Source organism: Pogoniulus pusillus, chromosome 17 (assembly GCF_015220805.1).
Source record: "Pogoniulus pusillus isolate bPogPus1 chromosome 17, bPogPus1.pri, whole genome shotgun sequence".
In the NCBI taxonomy this organism is placed as follows: domain Eukaryota; kingdom Metazoa; phylum Chordata; class Aves; order Piciformes; family Lybiidae; genus Pogoniulus; species Pogoniulus pusillus.
Window position 1 is genome coordinate 16,706,429 of NC_087280.1, and position 26,679 is coordinate 16,733,107.

At 40.3% G+C, this 26,679-nt stretch overlaps 1 protein-coding gene across 19 annotated transcripts in view; it reads left to right on the plus strand.

Moving 5' to 3' along the window:
• Positions 1 to 26,679, plus strand: part of MEGF11 (multiple EGF like domains 11) — a 408,774-nt gene that overhangs the window by 166,104 nt on the left and 215,991 nt on the right. For all 19 annotated transcript variants that reach the window (XR_010305406.1, XM_064157920.1, XM_064157921.1 and 16 more), the window contains 3 exons: positions 1,866 to 1,967; positions 3,758 to 3,858; positions 25,881 to 25,973. Coding sequence is in view for 18 of the 19 variants with exons in the window: in XM_064157920.1 (XP_064013990.1) it covers positions 1,866 to 1,967; positions 3,758 to 3,858; positions 25,881 to 25,973 (296 nt within the window). In the remaining variant the exon portion in view is untranslated. The remainder of the gene's footprint in view (positions 1 to 1,865; positions 1,968 to 3,757; positions 3,859 to 25,880; positions 25,974 to 26,679) is intronic.

Here is a 26,679-nt window from a genome sequence, read left to right on the forward strand (position 1 = left end):
TTCTGAGTACACAGAAACCCACTAGCTTTGATAAGGTTCACATTCATGCAGGGTCTGTTTGCAGAAGCTGAAGTTCCTGTGCTCTGAAGTTTAACTTGTTACGTTTTCAGTTCTGTTCTGTGGCTTCGTATCAGAATTACTGCACATTTCAGCAAAACAAGCCCCTCAACAAGAGCAAAAATGGAAATGCACTTTAATGGCCCTATGCTTTGATTTTAGAGACCTTAATTAGAGAATTAACTGTAGGTAATGCAACTGCAAAAGCAAAGACCTTACAGGAATAAAATTTGCAGCCTGTGTGGTGAGGTGAAGTGCATTCAGAGCACAGGAATAAAATATTGATTTTGTCTGAAGAAAGTCAGCAACCTAGAGACCCAATCAAGGAGAAACAAAAATTAAATACCAAAATTGATTGCTTGTACTGACCAAGATGACTTTGTTACTTAGATGTTAATAAATCAAAGGGAAAAGATTGTTAGGGCAATTGCTGGATAACAAACAGGATCATAAAATAATAATCAGGATTTGTGAGTGTTAGTGTTTTCCATTAATGAGCAATGCAAATGTTTTACATTTTGGCATTGGTAGAAGTAAAAACATTATTGTCAAACTCTGCACACTGTGGTAAAGGGCAAAAGCAGCATCTAGTAGACTCTTGGCTTGTCTAGAGGGGGCATGACAAGCAGGGCAGCAATAGTGTAGTCTTCGATTTCAAGCCAATCAGACCCTCCAAGCAAATACTTTGTTATTACCTTAGGGGTGCAATCTCACAGGGTTTAATCACATCAGCAGACCCACTGATGAAAAGGAAATCACTTGGAGGATTAAGACAATCCACATAATGAATAAGTGGGAGGATCTAATTCCTGGGTCTTGACCCTGCCTAGAATGATTTCTGTATCAATCTCCAGAGATATTGTGGATCTGATAAATTAGAGCTTGTTTCCAGATAAGAACCTGAGATTATGAGGCTCTTAAGCAGTCCTCACACTTATTGCACTGTTATATAATGTTCTAAAATGACTGATGCGAACAAGTCAATGAGATTTGTGTTCCTGTATCATGTGAGACATTCAATGTAATCAGAGAAATTAATACAGCAGTACCTATAACATCAATGAGCAGAGCCTTAGGAAGGAGACTGTGAATTCCTGGTATTGTTTGAGTTCTGAGATCCTTAATCTCCACCCATTCACTTGTACAGAGGGAGGTAATCCCAATCTAAACATATGCCAAAATGTCCCAAATCTAGATGCCAATTAACTCATGTTCTGAGAAGACAGTTCTTCTCTGGAAATGGAAAGAAGTAAACTTGTCCATCAGAAAAACAGACTCTTCAGCCTTTTACAAACAGTCATATTTGATTGGTGCACCCAGTGTTTGAAGTAATGAGTCTTCTTTTCATCATCCAATTAAGTGTAAGCATCTCCTTAGCAGTGCTAAATTAAGATGAGCTCCTGTTAGCACTGTGGAATGCAAGCAAAAATTAGCAGTCTTAGGCAGGGAGGAAACCTTCTCTTTTAAAATTTGCATAACCAAGTTAACCAAATGCCTTTCCCACCTACTAAACCTCCCATGAATTTTAGTAGCATTTGTTTCTTTGCCAGAAGGGAATGATTTATTACTCAGGACAAAATCTCCTTGCCTATTTAATTTATACAGACGAAGTTAGAAGCATTACAAAGTTTTCAGGAAGAGCTGTGATTGAAGGAAACTTTTTCAGGTTTTTGAAAGTGTTCACCATTTCTAAGATTATTGATTTCATTATCTTCATACTGAAGTTGGATATGTAGCTTGTAAAGGGAACTGAAGCTTTTTGTGTTGCAACAACCAACACTTCACTTCCTCTCTTTGTCTGCTCCTAGCTATGCTGTGACTGTACAGGAATCCTATGCTCATCCTTTTGATCAGATCTATTACACAAGATGTACGGACATACTGAACTGGTTCAAGTGCACTAGACATAGGTAAGAATGAACCTCCAATTTTATTTTGCCTTCATATCTCACATACTTTGTTGTTCATCTGAGTTTTTATGGCACTCTAATACAGATATGCACAGAAAGATGCAGTTTAGTGCAACAGCCAGGGTGTTTGCAATTCCACAGGGTATTGATTGAAAATGAGAGATTTTGGAATGAAATTTGGGTGCTGCCAGTGGTAATCAGTCCCTTATGGGGCCATTCAGGACTATGTATCCTTGCCATTCACAGGCTGTCTATTTGGAAGTGTTTATTAGGTCACCAAATGTGACCAACTATCTTTTGTAAGTGATCAGTGCATGTCCAGGTTTATGGTAGGCACACCCTGCAGCTCCTAAATCTTTGAAGAATTGAGCACTTAAGAGTTAGTGATAATCGTAAATGGATCCAGATTTGAAATACTGTAACTAGACCTGGATTGAAAATTAAGTAAAATGAGGTTGGGTTCATTTCTAGTGCTGAATGAAAGCTGATACCAAGGAGTTAATTTTTCCTATGCTGCAATGCTGCTGTTATATTCATTCTGATTCTGAGTGGGAAAGTACCCTGATGAACATTCACTTACAGTCACAGTCTCTCAAGGGAGCTTTAGTGAGGTACCTTAACTTTCATGCTGTCAATACCAAACAGGATGTTCAGCCCCATTCCATTCTGGCTGTGAGGTTTTGCTCTTCAGCTTCTCTATTACAAAGCAAGGAACTGGACACAGCTGCAGAGCTTTCTGCACTGTTGTATAGATTGGAATGCAGCAGAGTAAATCTAATCAATTTATCTAGCATGAGAGACAATAGGTGTTGTTCAATTTAGATATTTTCAAATAAAATAACTTGAACAAAGCTGGTTTGAAGTGTTTGCTGTTAAATATTCCTAGCTAAATAATTCCTTCTTTAATGTTCTACCATTGCTATAGAATCATAGAAATATTTGAGTTGGAAGGGACCTTCAAAGGTCATCTAGTCCAACCCCTCTGCAGTCAGCAGGGACATCTGCAAATAGAGCATGTTGCTCAGAGCCCTGGATAACCTGACCTGGAATGGTTTCAGGGGTGGGACATCTACCACCTCTCTGACCATCTTGGGCTAGGGTGTCACCAGTCTTGGAGTGAAAAACTTCTTCCTTCTCTCATCTGAATCTCTCTCTTTTAGATTAACCCCATCAGCCATTGTCTCTATAAGTAAGTCTAGAAAACCTGCAGAATGCTTAACATCTTTTGACTTCTGTGGAGTGCATATTGTGGAGGAAAAAACTTGCTTTAAACACTGAACTGGGACTGTGATTCCACTTTACAGAGCACTACTGGCTTTAAAGGGTTAGCAATGAGGAAGAACTCCCTTGGGGTTAACTTCACATTTTGTGAATGGAGAACAGTTTCCACTGTGGTAATTTCTCGTGTAGCTGTGCTGGCACACTGGTCTCTGTAGGAGATTCTCTTGATACACTGATGATAGCTGACCTTGCTGTAGAAGTAAATAATTTCTTCTTGAAGAAACCCCTTGTCCTTGCTGTAGGCCTGGGGAAATGTTTTAAGATAGTGGTTCTAGGAAGAGCTACAATGATTGACTGTCACGAGTTCTGTGTTTATAATACAAGTTATATTTCAAGTTTCCAAACAAGTATTGATTTTCCTTTTTATTGTGGCTTTTAATATCAAAAGCTTTCATGCATTAAAAAATAATTATTGAATGCTATCCTTACCATAATTTAACACAAATATAGTTCCCACAGGAGGCATTGATTTTCAATATTGTCAAATGCTTTTCTGTCTTGCCCTGTAGAATAAGTTATAAAACAGCATATCGAAGAGGCCTGAGGACGATGTATCGGCGGCGATCTCAGTGTTGTCCAGGATACTATGAAAGCGGAGACTACTGCATACGTATGTACAGAGCTCTGATTCAGAAATGATAGTTAAAAGTAACTTTTGGAGGAGCTGTAGACAATTTAAATGTGTGTTGCAGTGATAATACTAAGGGCTTGTTTTCAGAGCTGCTCAGAACTTTCAGGTCCTTCTGATCCAGTCAGAACTGCAGCTACAGAACGTTTCAGGTCATTTCAGGTGTCTGCATTTCAAGCATCTAAGTAAAATGTTGCTAAAACCATTGAAGAGGGAGTGAAAGGAGTTCCTGAGTGTTTTGGTTTTGTTTTTTCCTTTTCAATCAGACCTTACTTTAGACAGTAATTTAAGGAAGTATACACTAGTGTTAATGAATTAGGGAAACTGAAAACACCCTTTGGGAGGTAAAGCATAAAGTATATGCTGCTTAACTTTGGAAGTTCTAACTTCAGGTAAGAACACTTCAAATCTTATTGTGTTTCACATGATTTCTGTCAATAGCTTTGCTCTCAAAGCTTCACAAATGTCACAGGAACTTTCTCCTAATTGTGCTTTGAAAGAAAATAAAACACTTTGGAGTGTGTTAGGTCAGTCTGAGGGGGACAAAAAGAGAAATGGGATCTTTAAGCAATGTCTAAGCATTTTGGTAATTAAAAATGTTCTGTGTTCTCAATGCTGCATCTTTCTAAGTGTTCTGAGACAGAACACTTCTGCTGCACTTTGCTCTGAACGAGAATGGAGCTGTGGAACTCTTGTCTATATCTTGCTAGAGTGGGATTATGACACAAGAAAAACACAGGAAGGTGTTGATCTGCATCAGAATCCAAATTTTGTGGATGGGTGTAGTTTGCCATAAAACAATTCAAATGTAAAAATGGTACAGTTATCCAGCTAACCTTAAACATCTTGACACAGAGCTATAAAGCTATGTCTATCTAATTATTTTGGTGTTTTTTATCTGAGTACTTGAATGGTAATACATGAGCACCCCAAAACCACAAATGGACCCTCATCTCATTTTAAACGAGCTTTATGCCAAGCAGTTCTTTTAAAAGAGCTTTGGACTGTGAAAAATTCCCAGTCCTTTGAGATAATGCATTAGAATTAGCTTTATTTTACAGAGAGAGTAATAATTTGGTCTTTGGAAGTGTGAAGGGCTGTTACTCAAGTCCCAACAAACATTTAGTGTAACCTATTGTCTTTGCTAAAATCCTTACCTTTACGTTTCTCCAGCATCAATATCATCTCAGCAGCTGCTCCGCGTACTTTTATTACCAGCTTGAATTTTGTGACTGGAAAACTTGTATGGCACAAAACATATTTATTTTCACTCTTCTCTCTGCAATCTATTGATTTTTTTGTTGTTGTTATTTTTTAGTTTTTTAATTGCCATCCTGGTTGCAATGACAGGAGATCCCTGTGGACTTTGTGATTGTACGAAGATATTAACATTTATTTTAAAGTGCTGTTTTTGTTAGTATGAATTCTCAAGAGTTCTGCTGCTGCCAGGCAAATTTTCTCTTTATGTTGTGGAGAAAGAACAGCAGAAAGTATAAAGCAAAGTTCTGCTAATACAAGACAGACAGAAGGTTTCTGGTCAGATCAGGAGTTTTGTGTTTGACTCAGAACAGATAATATTTATGTCCTCTCTGTTTATACACCCAAGAGTTAGGTGCTTGTATTTCATTATCTGCCTGGTCCTAAATGCAAAGTGCATGATGCCTTAGGGACATATTCTATCTCTCCTCCTTCCTGGTAGATCTGAGCAGCAAGTGCAGCTGAGGGAGAAATGATGTAAAGGAAGAGGGACTGTAGCATTATTGATTCTAGATTCTTGGTGTTATTTTTGACACCACAAGTAGCCACATAACAAAAAAAAAAAAAAAAGGAAATTAAAATCCTCATCAAAACTCTGACTCTGCAGCCAACAGTTTGTAGGCACAAGGATATTTAGCTAATGTGATCCTTTTCATGTTGTCACTTTTGTTTCTAATGCATCAAGCCCTGGTCTTCGTTAGTTTTGTTTTTCCACAACCAGTTCCTGTGCCAACAAGCAAGTTCCCCCATCCATCATTCTTTGCAGTCAGCAGTTAATTCCATTTCCATCCCTGCTTTTTCCCCTTTCCCTTTCCCTTTCCTTTCCCCAGTTATTTTCTGCTACTTCCTATCTAGATGGTTTAGTACACCTGTCTCACACTCATCTAGAGATATTTTAGTACTCCTATCTCACATTCATCTAGACATCTTGAGTGCCTGCTCCTTTAATGGCAGCTGCTACAAGAGGTCAGGAAATACCATCAAAATAATTCTGCTTGCCCATGCTGTCACAGGGGCACATGTCTCAGAGATGAGCATGGTTCCACTGAGTGCCACTGACATGAAGGGAAGGAAGCTCTGGCCCTGCGGAGAAGGTTGTCCCCACTCTGTCAGCCCTTTAAAATCTATTCCATTAGGAGCCATGGAAGCCACTACAACATGGGGAGGAGAGAATGCATCCCACAGTGAGTCTGATGATCAAAAGAAAGTTTGATTAAAAAACAGTGTGTAGATTAAAGGCTAATTGGTTCTTCTTTCATTAATAGCAGTCTTTATTTCTTGCAAAAGTTAAATAGCTTTGTAATTAACAGTGACAAGTTTAGACTAGAGAAGGCTGAGTTTAAATCTCTGTTAATGACTGTTTCTTGGCGTTTAAAGCAGGGGTGAGGGCTTTCAGCTACTGTTTTGATCTTTTCCCTTCTCATTTCCTTTTTTTTTTTTTAAGGAATGTCAGATATTTATTTTTATCTTTGTCCTCTTGTTGGGACTTACTAAATGGATTAGGTCTAATAAAACCTATCCTCAGTTCTAAATAATCAAATTGACCCAGAGCTTCTTGTTCTGTCACTCTCTGTTTAGTGTCTTCTTTGCCTTCTTGAGATCTCTGTATGCTACTGCCCCATAAAATGTGATATTCAGGCACAAGGTCAAATCACCTAAAACATTGACTGGCAAACTACAGATGTGGAAAGCCTAGGCAGAACAAGTTTGGGGTATGCAACTGTCTTTGTGCCTATGGAGGACTTTGAATATTTTTGGTTTGCAGTGGTATTAAAAAAATACCACCTGAGAAGTGCTGCAAATGCACATCTGCTTTTTTTTCCTCATTTATTTTTTCTTTCCCCTCCCCCCCCCCCCCCCGCTGATATCTTAGAAAAGGTTGCTGCCATTCTCACAGTTTTGCAAAATGATTCCCCTTCTCTGAAAGTTCTTGTACATGACATAGCTTTTCACTGAGCCATCCCTGCAAACAAACAGTGCAGTCTGAGTCGTAAATCAGAGCAGCTATGATTTACTATACTTTGTATGCTAAGGTGAGCTGCTGGCAGAGCAGATGCATAAACTGCAGAAAATCTGTTCTTAAACAACCACGAGGTTCAACTGTCCTTCAAGGGTTTCATAAGGATGTTTTAAAATTATATTGCCTAGATTAGTATCTGTGGTGGATAAAGCTGCTGTGAATACTTTACTGCTTTGGTGGGGTAAAAAAAAGAGAGAAAGAAAAGGAATATTACATGGCTTTTTCATGTTTTTTACCCTTTAAGTAGATGGTAATTGAATAATTCCCTTTAAGAATATGTCAGGTGGAAAGATCCCCTGTATACTAAATGGACACATTTTTGTCTGTGAGACCAGTGTTTTGTTCTGCCTGTCTGTTTTAATCTTATTCTTGCACAATAGATTTATATAAAAGAGGCATTTCTTCTAGGTAACAAAGGGTCAGAGAGCCATGTATCAGAGAGCAGGAAGATGGGACTACAAACTGCATCTGCTTCTGACAGAAAAAAAACAAACCATGAGGCACAAAGTTGGGAATTCACCTTTTTTTTTCCTTCCCTTTTTTTTTTTCTCCATAGATTGAGAAATTTCAGCCTTTAACAGTTTTATTTTTCACTCTTGTACCTTACCTTCTCTTTCTAATGTATAAATCTATGCAATGTGACAGGATGTAATACCGACAGGATTAGTGATTTAACAGTCTTATTCGCTGCCATTTATCTGTCATTCAAACCTGCCAAAATTCAGTAGAGTTATAGATTGACCATTTCATGGTTCTTTCCTTTCTTGGCCAAGAAATTATTGATCTCAGATTGTTTCTCAACATTCAGCTTTCCACATTACAATTGCCACAACCATCATCAGGGCTCCTTGACTTTGACAAATCTTTTCATAGAGAAATTTTTGGTCTCACTGGTTTAGCCTCAATTTGTCACCTTGAGTGAGAGTTTGCTTGGACTTGGGTCTGGGGACAGTATTATAGTTGCATGTAGTTATTTACCCATCTTTTCAGCCAGCCTAAGTTTTGCCACCTTTAATACATTTCAGAAACAAATGAGGAATGTTCTTTTAATAACTGACTTGGTGAAATTATGCCAATCTGGGACCTGATTCTTTTCAGGGCTTTAAATAATGTTTCCTAAATGCAGTCATTCCAACAGACACACCAACTCCATAGTGTGAGCTGTGCTTTTATACTGTAGCAATATGAGCACTCATACCTCAGGATTGCACTCAGATTTACAAGGCTGCGCGTCTAGGATAGTTTGTGTAGTCCTTGCAAAGGCTGCCTTATTGGAGCCATATGGCTAGATTGTTAAACATCTGTACCATAGGAGGAACAATTCCAAAGCTTCCTGCCATCTGGATGAATTACAAGACTTGCAATTCAGTGCATATGGTACAACAGCACACCGACACCGCAGTGGAGCGTACTTGTGATGAAAAGGAGAAGAATAGCTTATGTAATCAGTGCAAAAGTTGTGTGCTCTTCGAAAACGGTGAATCAGCGCCTCAAACTTCCTGAATATTCATAATGTTTGTTCGTGTGTCAGGTTTGTTGATTATTTTCACTTTATAAGGCAGTGGCTCATTAACATTTTAAAAGAATTGTTGTGTCCCCCTCCTCCTCACCTCAATTTTCAATTCCTCACGGTGAGCATTCCTGTGACTTGAAGATATACTGTTTGAAATCTGCCGGACTTAGGAGATATATTTTTGTTATCTTTATAGGCACACATTAAAGCTGAAGCTAGTGCTTTCTGTAAGAGCCTTGCTGTTACATTATTCAAGTACGGCATTCTGTACATCAATAATGCAACATAAATTAAGGGAAATGATTTAGTGGTACATAGATACTTTGTATCAGGGGACATTCTCTTTCTCTTTCTGCTTTGGGATGTGTGAGTGCCAGAAAATGGTGTGCGAGGCCATTCTGCACATAGTGCTGTTAATTGTGGAGTTGAAATGATAGTAAGAGATGGTTTGCAGTGTCGTCTTTTATATGCATTTGAGATGGCTTCATACATCTTCTTCCAGCGGAGAATATGGGGAAAATAATTCAGGTCCTGTGTTCCTGTCTGAAAGAGAACTTGCACAAGAGTTAAGGAATTCTGCTTCTAGTAGTCATCATCAGTCATAGTAGCAGCCACATTTTCACCAGTGTGGTGACAGGCAGGAATCCCTGTTTGCTACTGAATGAGCAGGTGGGTTGGCAGGGAATCAACAGAAGGAGCATGCAGCAGAACTGCTTGTCTGCGTTCAACGTCTGCTACCATACTGCAGTGTGCAACCACGGAGGCATATCCCAACATCTACCATACCATGGTACAGAACCCAGCCCAGCAGGCTCTGCAAGCAGCAGAGGGCTTTGCTTGTTCATTCTGAGCATCTCAGGAAACAGGTTTGTGTGGATAGGAAGAGGGAGACCATCCTTCTAAGTAGGTCAATTCATTCTGTGGTGTAGATGAAGACACCGGGTTACTATTTAGCCTAAAGATAATGGAGAGACCCCTTTGATGGGAGGGTGGAAAAATCAATTCTCATCTCCCATCCATCATTTTATATTTGCAGTCAGCTTCCCTGGATGCTGATGGATTTGCAAAGATGCTGGTGGGGAGTAGCAATGAAATAAGGGAAGGACTTCTGGAAGAAAGAGAAACAAAACATTCATAGAATGAAAAGGAAATAGCATGAAGTCAGAAAGGAGGGTATAGTGAGGCTGTTTGGTATCTCAAGGGGCTTTATAAATATCAGAGGAAAAATTATGCAGGCATTATAGTTAGAGAAAGATTTAGAGTATTGCTAGTTCAGCAGTAAAAAAGCTTTCTGACTGCTTTAGGCAATCTCAGTTGGATCAGTATAAAAAGAGTATTGGGAATGAGATACAGAAGAAGAAACTGGATCTAGAGCTCCTTGTGCTAATGGCCTGGATCACAGTATCATCAGGGTTGGATGCCTGAAAGCTTCAGCAGGATCAGAAAAAAGGCACAAGAATTGTAGATGTGAGATCATTGTTGAGTTCAAAGAAAGAGTCAGCAAACTTCAGTCCATTAATTTGTCCTTTTTTAGCAAAGACAGATTGGTGCCCAGCTGCTGTAGATCAGCACAGACCCACCATGTTTCAATGAACATCTTAGAATTCTATAAGTGTTTTGATTGGAAAAGACCTCTAAGGTCATTGAATCCAACCATGGGCCGAACACCACCATGGCCATTACACCATGTCTTGATGTGCCATGCCTACATGTTTTTTGAACACCTCCAGGGATGATGCCTCCATCACTTCCCTGGACAACTTATTCCAATGACTGACAATGATCTTCAGGTGCTTCATCACACTTCTACATCCACTTTAACATCTCAATTCTTTTTTAAAATCCCCTTCCTCGTTCTCCTGCTTTAATACACTTCTGAATTGTTAATGGTGGTGTGCCATGATCTGGAATGGTGTGAAGGACACCAGTGATCATCCACAACAGCTTTATGGCCCAGTGTTCCAATGCTGCTGGTATCCATTCACTTGCATCAATTCAAAACCAAGACCCTGTCCATCCCATATGTGAGTGAATTGGTTTTGAGGACATATGCATACAGGACATTTCCTACTTAGCAGATTACAAAGGCACAGAACTTCAGAAGCTTTTTCTGTAGTAGTTCAGATGTGTGCTGAGCTGGGTTAACTTACTGAAATCAATAGGGTCAGAAGGAAGATGGACATATGAAATGAACAGATTTTTGAAATGGAAGGTTTTATCTTGACCACTCCTTTAGATTTAGAAATAGGTTTATTTTTAGGAATAGATTTCTTTCCCTTGTGCTCTGAAGCAGTTTTAAAGCCTTACAGAAAATGAGGGGGAGAGAGTAAAGGAAGTTACCAAAATCTAGATGGCTTTTTAAAAACGATTCTGATGTACATACAGAATCCTAGATCTCTTCCCACTTCTTTTCTCCTGTAGTTTCCTCTGGCTGTGACCTTCCCCTGACCCGAGTCCAGGGGCTGTCACACATTAACTCCTGGTGTCCAGGAAGCCATCAGTCAGACGTGGGGGAAGTTCTAAGGCAGATTCTTTCTTCTTTCTAAACCATTTTATGATTCATTGAGAAAGAGAGCTAATGTAACCTATATCAAGTGTAATGCCCACTCACCTCTCTTCCTCATTTCTAGATATCTTATGAGACTGAAGCTGTAAATAAAAATTAATCAATACCACTATAAGAGTGCCCCAAGTGCATCAGTAGGTTAATAGTGAAGCACAGTGTGGTGGGTTAACCTCAGTATCTGCTTGTTCATGGACCTACATGGCTGTTCTTGATCACTTCCTCCACTGGAAAGAGGGAAGGGGAAGAGGAAAGGAAAAGTAAAAAGCAGGCAAGCTTGTGAATTTGGATTTAATAAAAGAAGTCTAATAAATGAAAGAAAAGTGCAGTAAGAGAAACAACACAAGGTATGCAAAAGCAGTCATTCACTACTTCCCATGAAGAGTCCCTCCTTCTCCCTTTTTTTTTTAATGAGCATTTCATTATAATCCATGGAGGATCTCTTTGGGTCATCTGCCTGGCCATGTCACTTCTTGCACACCCCCAGTCTATTCACTTGAGGGACAAAGCCTTGATGCTGTTTAAAACCTATTCTGCACTAACTAGCTAAAATGTTAGCATTATCAGCACTATTTTGGTCACAAATCTAAAGCACAGCACTATCCAAGCTGCTATGCTGAAAATTAACTCCATCCCATTCTGATTACACACCCAGCACTGTGGGTAATAAAACATACTCATCAATATGATCTTCATGAAATCTCCTTATGGTTTTCTCAGTCTTTCCACCTCTTAGTTTCAGTAGTGGCAGGGGACCACTTTGAAAACTGGAGTGAACCACTCTCTTCAAATATTTTTCACTCACTTCAGGGCCTTGGAAAGGATAAGCTGGTGTTGGCAGTTGTCTGGGCTAGCTGAAGGTTGGCAAGCTTTGCTCCTGCCACCCTCTGGTCTCTCAGCCTTTTATAGCAACAGCCATGGGCACCGTAAGTATGTCACCCTGTGCCAGCATTTGGTTACCTGGGTGCATTTACTTACAGTTTAGCTGCTCTGCCTTGGGACTGCTGCATGTTAGGCTTAAGAATGCTGCTTCTAGCATTGTCCTGTGCAGAATGTACATGTCTTTCATATGAACATTTGGAATGTGTGTTCATAATAATGACATCCTTTTAGCAGTCTCTTGAAAATACTGAAGGTGTTCCCAACAGGAGTACCATGTGAGCCTGGCATATGAAATGCCACACCGAATTAGTTGTGTTTATTGGAGCTGGTTTCTCAAATGCTGGGTAATACCTGGGAGTGGGTTTATACATTATCAATCTAAAGAGGTTGTACTTCCCTTTGTTCCTGATTAGCTTTCCCTTGTGTGGCATTTGTTCCATATCTCAAAGCAAGATAAAGATGCATTATTTCATGGATTTCCAGTGGCTTTTGCAAGTGGATCCACTTCTGATGACCATGTGATAGCCTATAAACACAGGCCAGCTGCTCTGTAACTTAGTTTTGTGTTATGAAACAAGACTTCAGAATTTGTAGAGAGTGATCAGGTATGTGAAAATAAAAAGTACTTACAACTCTCAATCACATAGCTCAAAATGTAAAAGTATTAACAAGCTGATTTTGTGTAGATCACTAGAGAATTTCAGAGAAGGAGTTGTTTCTTCCTACTGAAACCACAGCATTGCATCAATAGGCTGGCTTTCTCAGGTGTTAAATGATACAGTGCACACACAAGGCAATTTTAGGTTTGCAACAGAGTCAGATGGTAAATCAGTGATCATTTTTGCTTGCCTCAGTGAAAGGAGATGATGATGTTGGCTGATATCTTGAAAAGCATCTTTTACCACTTCTCATATTCTGGCACAGAGTAAGAGTATTAATCAAATATCAAAAAGGCTTATCAGAGACTGAGCTCTTTTTACCCAGACATAGATACTTCCTCTAGAACCAAGATATTCTTTGGCTGTTTGCACAGACATTCTCATTGTCTCTCTGCTGTAGGATTATAGCATTCCAGCCCATGTTTGAGGGTTGTTGCACATGCTTTCACTTCAATAGAGGGTTTTCTAAGGCTCTCCAGGGAAATCTTTCATGAAACTTCAGTCTGTAGCAGAGTTGACCACAAAACATTTTTTAATAATTTATCTTAAGCTCAGTGTTTCTGACACAGATATTTCACTACTGCAAAGCTCACTTTATCTCATGCAGTAAGCCAAGAGATATTTCAGTGTACTTAATCCCAAAGCTGTCCTTCTTTTTATCAAGATTTTTCTTCTTTTCTGAGTAATGTGATTTACTTCCTTTACTGTAATGCTCAGGAATCTATGTGCAAAACCACTGAAAGATAGCCTTACTTAAAATAGCTTGCAGCTTAAGTATGTAGATTGAGTCAAGGAAAGAGATGTTTTTTCTGATTGAAAATAAGAAACTGTGTATGAAACATGTTATAAGCACAGTTGTAAAGATGTTAAACCCACTATTCAGTACAGCAAGCAATAGGAGGCCTTTGACACTGTCCCCCACAGCAAACTCCTGGCTAAGCTATCAGCCCATGGCTTGGATGGCAACACTTTGTGCTGGATTAGGAACTGGCTGGAGGGTCGGACCCAGAGAGTGGTGGTGAATGGTGCCACATCCAGCTGGCGGCCAGTCACTAGTGGTGTCCCTCAGGGATCTGTGCTGGGCCCCATCCTCTTTAACATCTTCATAGATGATCTGGATGAGGGCATAGAGTCAGTCATCAGCAAGTTTGCAGATGACACCAAGCTGGGGGCAGATGTGACTGAGTTGGAAGGCAGAAGGGCTCTGCAGTGGGACCTTGACCGCCTGTACAGATGGGCAGAGTCCAATGGGATGGGGTTCAATAGCTCCAAGTGCAGGGTGCTGCACTTTGGCTACAACAACCCCATGGAGAGATACAGGCTAGGGTCAGAGTGGCTGGAGAGCAGCCAGACAGAGAGGGATCTGGGGGTACTGATTGATACCCGCCTGAACATGAGCCAGCAGTGTGCCCAGGTGGCCAAGAGAGCCAGTGGCATCCTGGCCTGCATCAGGAATGGTGTGGTCAGCAGGAGCAGGGAGGTCATTCTGCCCCTGTACTCTGCACTGGTTAGACCACACCTTGAGTATTGTGTTCAGTTCTGGGCTCCCCAGTTTAAAAGGGACGTTGAGATGCTTGAGCGTGTCCAGAGAAGGGCGACGAGGCTGGTGAGGGGCCTTGAGCACAATCCCTATGAGGAGAGGCTGAGGGAGCTGGGATTGTTTAGCCTGGAGAAGAGGAGGCTCAGGGGTGACCTTATTGCTGTCTACAACTACCTGAGGGGTGGTTGTGGCCAGGAGAAGGTTGCTCTCTTCTCTCAGGTGGCCAGCACCAGAACAAGAGGACACAGCCTCAGGCTGCGCCAGGGGAGATTTAGGCTGGAGGTGAGGAGAAAGTTCTTCACTGAGAGAGTCATTGGACACTGGAATGGGCTGCCTGGGGAGGTGGTGGAGTCGCCGTCCCTGGGGCACTTTAAGGCAAGGTTGGACGTGGCACTTGGTGCCATGGTCTAGCCTTGAGCTCTGTGGTAAAGGGTTGGACTCGATGATCTGTGAGGTCTCTTCCAACCCTTATGATACTATGATACTACTATGATACTACTATGATAGTTACAGCAATGAAGTGTATCTATGAGCTCTGCTCAAGCAAGTCACTGGTACCAACCTTAAGATCTGATTTCACTACATCCACATTCACAGGTGCTATGTTTGAGGAAAGTCTACAGTTGAAGTAAATTCCTTTTAAAAACACTATTAAAAGCAGCCCCAAAGGTCTTTATTTTTGCTGAATACCTTTAATAGTTTCGTTCATGCAAACGCAATGTAGCATTTGCCTTATAGTAAAGCATAGACAGAATCATGGACTTGTTTCAGTTGGAGACCATATCTAGGATCATTAAGTCCATCTGTTAGCATATGACAACCATGACCATTAAACCATATCCCCAAGTGCCACATCCACATGCTTCTTGAACATCTCCAGGGATGGTGACTCCAATGCCTACCACTCTTACAGGAAAGAAAATCTTAATATCCCACACAAAGCTCTTAGGCACATTTTCAGGCCACTTCCTCTCATCCTGTCACCTGACAGTAGGGAAAAGAGACCAACCTCCATCTCACTACAACCTCATTTCAGGGAGTTGTAAGAGATCAATGAGGTCTCTCTTCAACCTCTTCTTCTTCAGACTGAACGATCTCAGTTCCCTTGACTGCTTCTCCTAAGACTTGTGCTTTAGATGCTCTCCAGCAGCTGCTGATGGTGTAGGTGAACATTTTTATTTCCAGCTCTCATCTTCTGTTTCCAGGAAACAATGTGAATTACAAGAAGCAGAAAGTTGTTTACCGTGTCTCATTAGAAAGCTTCTGTAGCTATTTAGACATTGCTAAGAAATTGGACTTGATCCTACATCAGCTGAGCTCTGCAATCTACAGCTGGCTCCAGAAACTTTAAACTAGTGGCTGGGGAAGAGAAGCAGCCCCGTAATTATACAATAGTTTGTTTCCTGGGGTCCTTTTTGCAGTTCTTTTCAGCACATTGCTCTAAAACACATTGCCATGGTTCCTTTTGAAATGTGAGATAAGTGAAGAGAGTCTGCATTTAAATATTCCATCCGCAGAAATGTTCATGTAGCTTATACATTAACATGATCTTCAAACAGACTAGACTTCTATCCTTGATTTCATCAGGGTGACCTTCATTTGCAGTGTGTAGCTTGATCAGGAATGAAATCTGAAATGTGCTGGCCCTCTAGGGCCCTACCATCTAATAGCCTGGCCTCAATGGCAGGTTTGCCTTTAGAAATTTGTCCATATTCATCCTGTTTTGGAGAGAAACAAAGAAAGGATTTTTGTTAGATTGGCTTGATGAAATTTGGAATAAGAATGAAGAACGATTTTGTTTGAAAAATCAATAGTTTATTCAATGTTCCCCAGGACTAAAATTTATCTAGGAGAATCAGTGTAATTTAGTTTTATTAGGTGTTGCATTGCTCAGCAAAGGTAGCCAGAAGAATCATGCAGTCCAGATGTCTTCATCTATCATCTGCTGATCTTTTAGGAACAACATTTTTGATGCACCCATCCTCACTCTTACACACAGCACAGGCTCTCTGCTTATAGGAATCAATCAGTAGTGGAGCTGTGTCTTCTACTGACAGAAAATAGAACGTTCTTGGCATGAGACCCACAATTCAGGGCAAGTCAGTAATCAGAGAGCTACAGACATGTAACAATGCCACCAGGTCCAAAAATAAATATTATAGAAGCATAGAGTGGTTTGGGTTAGAAGGGACACTTAAAGACTATCTAATCCAATGCACCTTCAGTCAGCAAAGACATCTGCAACTAGAGCAGGCTGCTTAGAGCCCCCAGACAACCTGATCTGGAATGGTTCTAGGGATGGGACGTGTACCACCTCTCTGGGCAGCCTAGGACAGGGTGTTGCCACCATCTCCATAAAACATTTCTTCCTTCTCTCATCTAAGTATCAGTTTTTTTTTTTTAAGTTTAAAACTATCATCCCTTGTTCTGTCATCACTTTCCCTGCCAAAATGTCTGTCCCCACATTTCTTTTTGGCCCTTTTAAGTACTCAGAAGAGCATAAGGGCAGAATCCCCTCCATCCACCTGCTGCCCACACTGCTGGGGGTCAGTGCACAGTACCAGCTCCTGTCAAACTTTTCACTCACCAGCACCCCAAGTCATTCTCCATAGGGCTGCTCTCTATCCCTTCATCCCCCAGCCTGAGTTGATACCAAGAATGTTTCACAGGAACAGTGACCTGATGGAATTTGTAGACCAAGTGATCTGCTTAATGCCACAAGTGGGTGAGCTATAGCAAAATGCATGAGTGCTGCAATTGTGAGGTGATTTCCAGGGAACCAGGAAAATGGCTTGGTGATTTTAGTAGACTCTTCAGAACAAAATCCTGCTCATGTCTCACTGTCTGCTCTAGCACTTCAGAGAATCTTACCCTTGTTGTAAATGGTCTTTTTTGATAATAGGTCATTTTCTTTGACATTATCCTATAGGCTTCCTTTATCACTGCTTAAATCAAATAGCTGCTCAGCCGGTGTTGGAACCCATAAATTTTGGTCTATTTAAATGATATAGTCACAGCAAGAAAGCAAAGGTACCTGTGATATGAAGCAAGGCTGTAGTAATGTACTAGTGAAATGTCTATAGTGAGGCTCACTCAACTAGAAACATCATCCTGCAACTGATGAGATTCTTATGGCCCTGCCCCATGTGATACAGGTACTTTGCAGCTGTAGTTTAGTTATCACGGTCCTCGGATGTAGGGCACTGAATGTCCTCCAATCTCTTTGTTGGGAATGTTTATTTCTGACTTAACCACATTGCTGACTTGGTGTTTCACAGCTGGCAGCCTTTCTCTGGACATGCTCCAGCACTTCAATGTCCTTCTTGTAGTAAGGGGCCCAAAACTGAAGCCAGTATTGGAGGTGTAGCCTCTCCAGTGCTGAGTACAGGGACATGATCACTTCCATGCTCCTGCTGGCCACTGTAACAGATACACTTCGCTGCTTCTCCATATACTGATAGGAAGCTGGAATGACCAAGGGTCTCACTTAGGTACAGGCTTCTCTGCCCTTTCCCAACTTGTCAGCAATTTCATGCTGAAGAAAAGAAAGAGTGGGAAACACTGCTACTGGGTTTGGTACAAGAGGATTGCTGCTACTTTCTTCTGTCCTCAGAATGCCTGAGGTCTCCTGCAGGCAAATACTATTTGAGATGTGCTAGATTGTACACACAGAGAATGAAAGGCAATGCATGAGAGTAGATGTTAATACTTCTAGATTACTTAGAAAAAGATAGTGACACTTTTTCTAAAGGTGCAGTATAAAGCACAATTTGCAGACAAATTGTCATTAAGTTTGCTGGTTGGATGAGTCAAGTTCCAGTAGAAAATTAACTTGTGAAAATGTACTTTCTACAAATTGCTGGAAAGAGTTGGTCAATTTACTAAAATGGAAGGAGTAGAGAGAGGGCACAGGAGGGGGAAAGCTTTCTTGGGTTGTAGATTCTACTTTGCTGATTCAGGGTGTCTTCTTAACCTCATTAACAGTTTGAACTAGTGATAATGATTGGTTTGAACCTTGTAGCAAGGCAATGGGAAATCGTTTAGCAGAAAAACTTAAATGCTGAAATGATCCCACAGAATAATATTGTATTAGAACATTGATCAGCAGAATTGATCTCAGCATAACTCTTTCCTGTCAGTGTGGTAGAATGCAGTGGTTGTTTCTTGTGGAAGCAATGGCAGAAAAAAAACCATATTTTATGTTGCAGGCCTTAAGTGATCAACAATTATTAATATTTAGCTTATCTCGAAAGAGTTCTCTTTGGCCTCAAATTCACTTTCTGTGATGGCAGTGAGAAAGATTCAGCCTTAGAAATGTCAAATGATTTGTAAGTGACTTACCTTGAGTGGTCAGGATTTCACCTGAAGGTGGAATTTCTCTCTACATCTCATAGAGTAGGCTCAGATACTTATGTTGCAACATCCCTGTGGAGCACTGAGGGTGAGCAAGAGACATCCCTGCATCCCAGAGACTGTCATCTCTGACCTTGGTCTTCCCTTTAAATGTGACATTAGTCATGAGTCTGCTGAAATCAGGCATCAGACAGATGCATTGTCTTCATTGTAGAATTTGCCTGGTTCTTAGACTTAACTCCCTGGTGCCTTTCCACACATTCCTCTCTGCCAGGACAGAGCTTGGTTGTGAGTTTCCTTGCAGACTAACAGATTGGTGTTGCTTTTACCTACCCTTGTAACCTATCCACTTTGAGGAGCAGATGCACTTCAGTGCCCAGAGCCCTGCAGTGCCTTCCCACCATTCCCTTTTTCTGCTTTGAAGTACTGCAAAGCTCTTCTGTTATTCACACAGCCAAAGATACAAAGCTGTTCAGCTTGCTGACCCCAGTTCTGCTCTTCTGACATTTGCTGCTGCAAGGTGGCTGCTTTTCAGCTCTCATTCAGACATTATTAAATGGTAAGTACTGTCTCCCATTCCCTTTCTCTACCAGAGCAAATGAAGCCAACAGGGCATCAAAATGACACAAAGAGTCTGTTAAATGTGTGACTCCCACCGACCTCTCCTTTTGCAGGGTTCTAACCTTCTCTATTAGTGCCACTGGCACTATTTTATGGTTACTGATGTGATGCCATTCCCATCTCAAGCATTTGCTGCTCCAGCTCAGCAGTTCTTAGAACCAACCAGAAAGCAGTTCCAAAATGTGCTCCATCAGTCTTAGTTTTCTGAGGACACACCAAAAAGGTGGCAGTTTCTTCCCTACCTCAGCCTTCTCTCTGCAGAGTTTACTTCCCTAACAACACTCTGGAGGAAAGCCTATAGCAGATGATAGATTGCAACATGTAATGAACTAGATTCTCATCAGTGCTGGATCCTCCTGAAATCAGTAACCTATGAGCACCCCTGGTGTGAGGAAGCTGAGAGTCTGAAACACTGAGTTCTGGCTGGGATTATTCTACAACCTGTAAACTAGCCCATGTCACCTGCCTGGGCCACTCATCCATGACCAGAATATGGGAATCCCTACATTCACCTCCTCACTGAGCCCCAGATTGCCATTTATCTGGTAAAAGAAATGGGCTGAAACTATCATAGAGTTTATGCTTATTAACAAATCTCATCTCCTAGCAGCTCATATAGGGATTTGCTGACAATACTGACATAGGTCAGATTCTACTCCTGAGAGAAGACAAAATTCTCAAAAGGTGTCTCCTCCATGTTTTTAGTCAAAACATTCATAAGTCATCACTGCCATAGTCCACTTCCTATGCTTTGGCAGGGTGTCAAGACTGAGGGTAATATAACCTAGCTGCTATCTCCAACAGATCAATATCTCACGAAGGCAAATGGTCAGAGACTCCCCATGACAAGAAAGACCATTGATTCTGTTGTGATTGTACAGATGCATAGTCTCTAATTCTGAAGCTGCCAAAAAACATGATGGACTTGCACCTACAGGAAAAAGAGTTGATCTTGCAACCCATCACTGTTCCATGATCTGTATCAGTCTCCTTTTTACTTTGTTCACACTGATCTCCTTGGTTTTGTGAGTTTTTTTATTAGTACTTTCACTGCATGCCGAGAGGGAGATGAAAAATAAGGGTTGCTTAACACTGAAACAATAAATTCCTCAAAGCCCAAGCAGGCTTTGAGATCTTTTCATATCTTCATCTATTAAAACTGCTAAACCCTGCATTGAAGTGCAATCCAAGGTGATAAATTAATGAATGTATCCTGAGCAATGACAGCAGAAGTAGACATTAAGCAATGCAAAGAACTGTTATCCCACTTCATTGCAATAGTTATCCAGGAAACCATCTATTCAGCATGATTCCTGATGGAAAGTCAGTGATTTAGAACAGAAATCTTCTGTTCCACAAATAAGCAATAATATAAGAATGAGGAAAACCTACCTGGATGCATTAGCTGCAGCCATCTTTCTTCTGTTCTCAAACCTCCCTTTCCTAAGTATGCTCTAAGAGAACCCAGCCAAAAGCTGACTACAGCCTTATCTAATGAAGCTAATATCCTAGACTCAGCACAACCTGGATTCAGGCCAGTACATTAAGATGGAAACACCAGAGTGGCCCTGAATGAAGAGATTCCTAATGGATTAGGGGCAAGCCTCTTTTTCATCTTTTTGTCTTCTTTCACTCCTCATCATTATCTGAAACCACAGGCCAAGAGACAGCTGCTATTTCACCTGACAAAAATATTCTTTCCCCTAAAAGTGATAGGAGAGACTACACGAATGTACTAAACTGTCCCAAGTCGTTCAGGGACACATACTAAATAGTGAAGGAAAGCATCATATTTTCAATTAAAATTCTGCTTTGTATAGTCCACCAACAATCAAAGTGTGAGGCAAACTGAAGTTAAAATGCCAGCAAGATTAGAGGGAAAAACTGCAGCTCGACCTTTGGTTCACAGCAAGTAAGTAAAATCAGTTGGAGTTTGGGTGAGAACTATATCTAGTAAACAAAAAAGTGGCAGAAGTTGTCTAGGGTAGATAAAAGTACTTTGAAGACCTTGCATTCATGGAACAATGTCATTTTGCCTTGTGTGCAGTCACTACAGACCAATTCTTTCTCTGTAGTTCTAGCAGAGTACCTGAAATTTTCATTATGTGCATGCTCTCATGTTCATGCTAGCATCCATATCTCCCTTTACCATTGTTTTCCATTATTAAAATGTACCCACATTTGTTTCTGCTTGCCATCACCTCCTGGCTGCACTACAGGATGCCTGCAGAGCCCAGGGAACTCGAGCTTGTACAGAACACTCCAGCTCCTCTCTTCAGCAGCATGCACTGCTATGACTGAGTGCAGTTCCTGAAGCTTGTTTTCTCTTTTCTATGCTGGGCTCCTTTAGCCTTTGTCATTACACTGGTCTTTCTTTGGGTGGTATTTTGCCTGTCTGACAATAAAATCTCACCAGACGAAGTGGGAAGGGAGATGGAACTTGCTGGGTCAGTGGTTGGAAGCTTCTGCAGGTTCAGCAGACCACTATAAATGTTATATTCCATCAGAAGGACAAGGCATCTTTTTTTGACTCTGACTTCTGTGAAATAAATACATAAGTTATGTTTTCTGACAAACTAACAAAACTTTCCCAAGCTGAATCACTCCATACTTATTCCCCTAGAATGAAAGTCTTTCCTAAATCCACTTTCTCCTCCAGTAAAGAGGTGAAGGTAAATGTGGGAGACCTTGGTTATGTTGCTTAATGGAGTACAGGAAGTCAATGGGTTGATAATATAGTAATAATCCAGGTATGACAGTGCCTATAAACAGTGTGGTATAGCAGGTTAAACCCTGCAAAGTCTTATTTTGGGGTCTATAGAGAAGAATGCAGCACGAAGGAGGACAGAAAAGCTCTCAATCCCTGGAGTGTGGCTGCTTTTGTCTGGGATGGATTCACTGTGGTGCCACTGTAATGAAAGTACTCTTCAGTCTGTTCCACTTAGTCTGCTCCCCAGTAACAATATCCTGATTGTTTCATAACTTTGTAGATAGGAGACACAGACAGCCCATTTAGTATATTTGCATTCAAATTCTGTACACCAACTGAAAAACAAGTGCTGGTGTTAGAGAAATCTATGGAGTCGTTTCACGTGTGAAAAGAGTTTAATCTTTAGGTCTATTTCCCTGAAGATTGACCTTATATGTTAGGAAAAAAGCACTGTTTGTAATTATAAAGTAAGTGATAAGCATCAGATGAATTGTTAGAGAGCCCTTTTGTTGACTTTATTCCATGATAAGGAGCAGTTGCTCTGTAACCTTGAATATAGCCAAATAACTCATGCTAAACACATTGCTACGAAGATGGCATTTTGGCAGGGATTTGATGTAGGTCATTTTATTACCAAGCTGAATCAAACTACAAACTGACTTAAAGGCATGCCAAGAATGCTAATAATAAACTGATCAATGGGGTGCTGGATTGTTCAGGAGAATTGGCCAAGGGAAAATGCAGGCATAAGAAGTCTGGAATTCCAAAAGTTGAACTGCTTGGATTATTATCTTGGATGGAATTATATTCCTTGCATTAGTACAAGTTTTCTTCACTCCAGGGACCTTTAGCTGAGCATGGAACAGGACAGTGTCAGAAAGTATATACTCATCTTTATTTTTCTTGACCTTTATGTGCAAGTAATTTTTATAGTTCCATTAACTATAAGATCATTTGCAAACCACTGTACAAAGTGTATTATGAGGAACGCCTTGGGGACCATTGCATCCTATTATGTTGAATGTTAATAGAATGAAAAATTAATTTAAACTCTAAAGATCAGAGCAAGGCAAGACTTCCCTTACACAGGGGGAATTCAGAAGTTTATTTGCTATGCTAGGACTTTACAGTTGTACCATAATACGGCTTCTATGCAGACCTTTAGAGGCCTGGACCAAATCAGACAGCCCAGGAGTCCAATTATTTGCCTCCTGGAATAAAATGGCATATATCAAAGCTTCCCCTTTAAAAAGATGAGGGTTTCTGTGACCCGCAAATACAGGATTGCTCCTATGTAATGTCATAGTTGTAAATTACTTATATATTGCCATATCCTAGTGAGCTTGTCACTGCTTGTTTGGCAAGTTAATAAACTCATAAAGATGAGAGGACCTACAGTTCCAATGAGCGTCTTTAACTTACTTGACTCTGTAATTGCTTGTTAAATGTTGTCATCTTCAGCTATGAAGGACTTCAAGACATCTGAAAACAAAGAAGCAGTTCTCTATAGTGCTTTGTATTTTGAATATCACTGGTTGCTTTAGAATGAGGAGTTTTGTAAGCTTGTAAGTTTCTTCCCAAGGGACTGCAGCACTACTCCATCAGTCATCATTTCTGTCCATAGACAAGCAATTAAATAAACTTTGTTAGCTTAATTAGTCATTATTGTTTGGTATTTGTGTTGCCATAGTTAAGGTGTGATATGTTTGTGTGGCTAGATCACCCCAATTTATACCAGTAATGAGAAGGAGTTTAGTGATTTGGAAGAGCAAAGAGATAATCCACCATCAACCTTCTTGCTCACAAATGATGCCTTGACCTGGGAACGTGGCTGAGTTAAAAGAGGAAAAAAATGATGCAGGTTTTGCATGCAGGAATGATTTTATTATTGAAATGTCTGTAGAGGGAACAGAAAAAATTAAGTTTTGATTTCCATGCCTATTACAAAACTGCTGTGTAAGAGTTTCATCAATGAGAACCATATTCTAAGATAAAGCTATATGGAGCAGAGTTTTCTATGCCATCCACTCCTCACTGTATTGTCTATCTTTTAGTACACTCTGATTTTAATAACAAATTATAAGCTTGTAGCTATTCTGTATGTGGACTTCCTGTAGGTAACTGTCCACTTTAAAATGACTGCATGAAGGCATATATTTATTGGGGAATCTTGTTTTCCCAATACCCTGTCTTCAATTTCATCTTACAGCTGTAGACTAAGATGCTTCACTGTCTTCAGAAACCTTGTCTCAAGTTAAATAAATGCACAAAGGATGAGGACAATTAGTAGCTAGAGAATTAGCTATCAATATTTCATGTCCCCTGCAATACTGTCTAAACACAAGATATAAAATAAGAAAAAATTGCACTTTCAACATGCAACAAGCCTAGAAAGGAAATGATTCATTTAGAAGGATCTTTCAGTTGCTCTAATGACTGGTCTGATCATCAGAAGAGACAGCAAAATGTTTCCAACTGCTTTGATGCCAGCCCAAGATGCAATCCAATCTGGTAGTCCAAACAGCATGTTAAATGCTGCAGGAATCATTCAAATATTGAAGAGTGTGGAAAATGTTTGGCCCATGCAGTACCTGGGAACTGAGAGGGTGTTTCATATGCAGGTCCAGTGCAAACTAAAGGAGGCTCACTAGATGGTTTAAAATTAATTGGGTAATTCAGCCTGTTTTTTTCAGTACAGCAACAAAAAGCTCTTTCCCAAATCAGCTCTGCTGGCCTTGTTTTAGACAGGAATGAATTAATCTTTGTCTTAGGATAAGTCTTTTGTAGTCCATCTTCAGCCAGTTCTTGGTTAAGTCAGCACAGTACTTGCATTTCCCATCTGATATAAACCCATAAGATATAAAAACCATCAATTATATATGATACAGAGAATATGTTACTTAGTATATGTGTATATGTACCTTAATGCAGTGATCTCATTAACAATATTCATGGAATCATAAAAATCACAGAATGGTTTGGGTTGGAGAGGATCTTGAAGATATTATCTCGTTCCAATCCCCTTCCCATGAGCAGGGACACTTTCCACTAGACCAGATTGTTCAAGGCCCTGTCTCCTGGTCTCAAACACTTCCAAGGAGGAGGCATCTACAATCTCTCTGAGCAACCTGTTTCAGTGTCTTAACCACCCTCACTATAAGGAATTTCATCCTAGTATTCCTGCATGTCAGTCTAGATGGAAATGATATGTTCCAGCTTAAGCAATCTGAATCACTCTTGCATCATGCAAGAGTTCTCAAACAATGGATAGGCTCCCCAGGGAGGTTGTTGAATCCCCATTCCTGCAGGTGTAGAAGAGACGTCAAGATGTGATGCTGAGTGACATGGTTTAGCACCAGCCGTGGTAGAGTTAGAGAATGGTTGGAGTTGATGACCTTAAAGATCCTTTGCAACAGAAGCAATTCTGTGAATCTATGTAGTAAAATAATTTCTTATCCTTGAGCTGTCTTTTACAAGTCTATTACGGCTCTCAATAAACTTTCAAAACCAAGCTCCATTTTATCTTATGAACAGTAGCAACTTCAGTGTAATAGAAGCAGCTGGTAGTCAGGAATATAATAATGATAATAATGTCAAATTGGTAAAGGTTTTATTGTGAAGTAAAACTGCTAACTGAAGTAATTTCTGGTGTTAGGAGTTTTTTCATTGCAAAGAGCTGAAGTGACAAATGAGTTTATTGCTATCCAGAGACCTGTATTTTACTTTGGTCACTTAGCATTAATTAAATCTTGTAAGTAAATCTTATTTGTGTGTTTGCTTTCTTTAATATTTTTAAACAAAATATTGCTCTCTGAGGCATAGTTTACTGCATGTTTACCAACTACTTAATATGTTAACAATACTGTATGTTGTTTCTTCTCTCCAGCACTCTGCACTGAGGAGTGTGTGCATGGCAGATGTGTTTCTCCTGACACTTGCCACTGTGAACCAGGGTGGGGAGGTACTGATTGCTCCAGTGGTGAGTAAAGACTGTAAACATGATAAAGATACATGGTGCTGTTTTAAAAATAGGCCTTAAATAAAGCAGTGGACAAGAGCTTCAATGCTCTAAGTGGAAGCTTGAATGCATTATGTGGAAAAATGAAGGTTGTTCGTTGGTTATTATGCAGCATTTAATATTGATAATGTCCTTTCCTATGGTAAAGACTTTCACATTTTTTCCTTGTTTTACAAAGAGATGTTAAATATAGTGAAGAATGCTTTTAATGCCTCTGGTCCTGTTAGTTACCAGTTGGTTAGCAGTACAGATACTATAGCTCTACTATGATATTTTTACTTTTTGAAATCTTGAACGAAGGACATTCTTCATTCAATATTTTGTGTGTTACTTGAAGTCACTGGGAACAGACTCTGCAGAATCCTTGTCTTGTGGAGGCCAGTGGGAGTTTTGGCATTGACTTTGCACAGAGGCCAGACTCTTACCTTCTGACTTGAAATCCACCCTGTAAATTATCCATACTGGAGAAATGGAAGAGGTGGGAATTCTCCCCTTTTAATTCACACTTGAGGCTTTCCATTTTTTCAGCTGGAGATGCTTTATCTGTCAAACTCTGTTAATTGGTGGTGATAAGTTTAAGTCTGTATGATTAGTTCACCCTGAAACCGAGCAGCAAGTGTTCTTCCCAGCACAAACATCAGCGATATTATGTAACAGGCCCAGTACA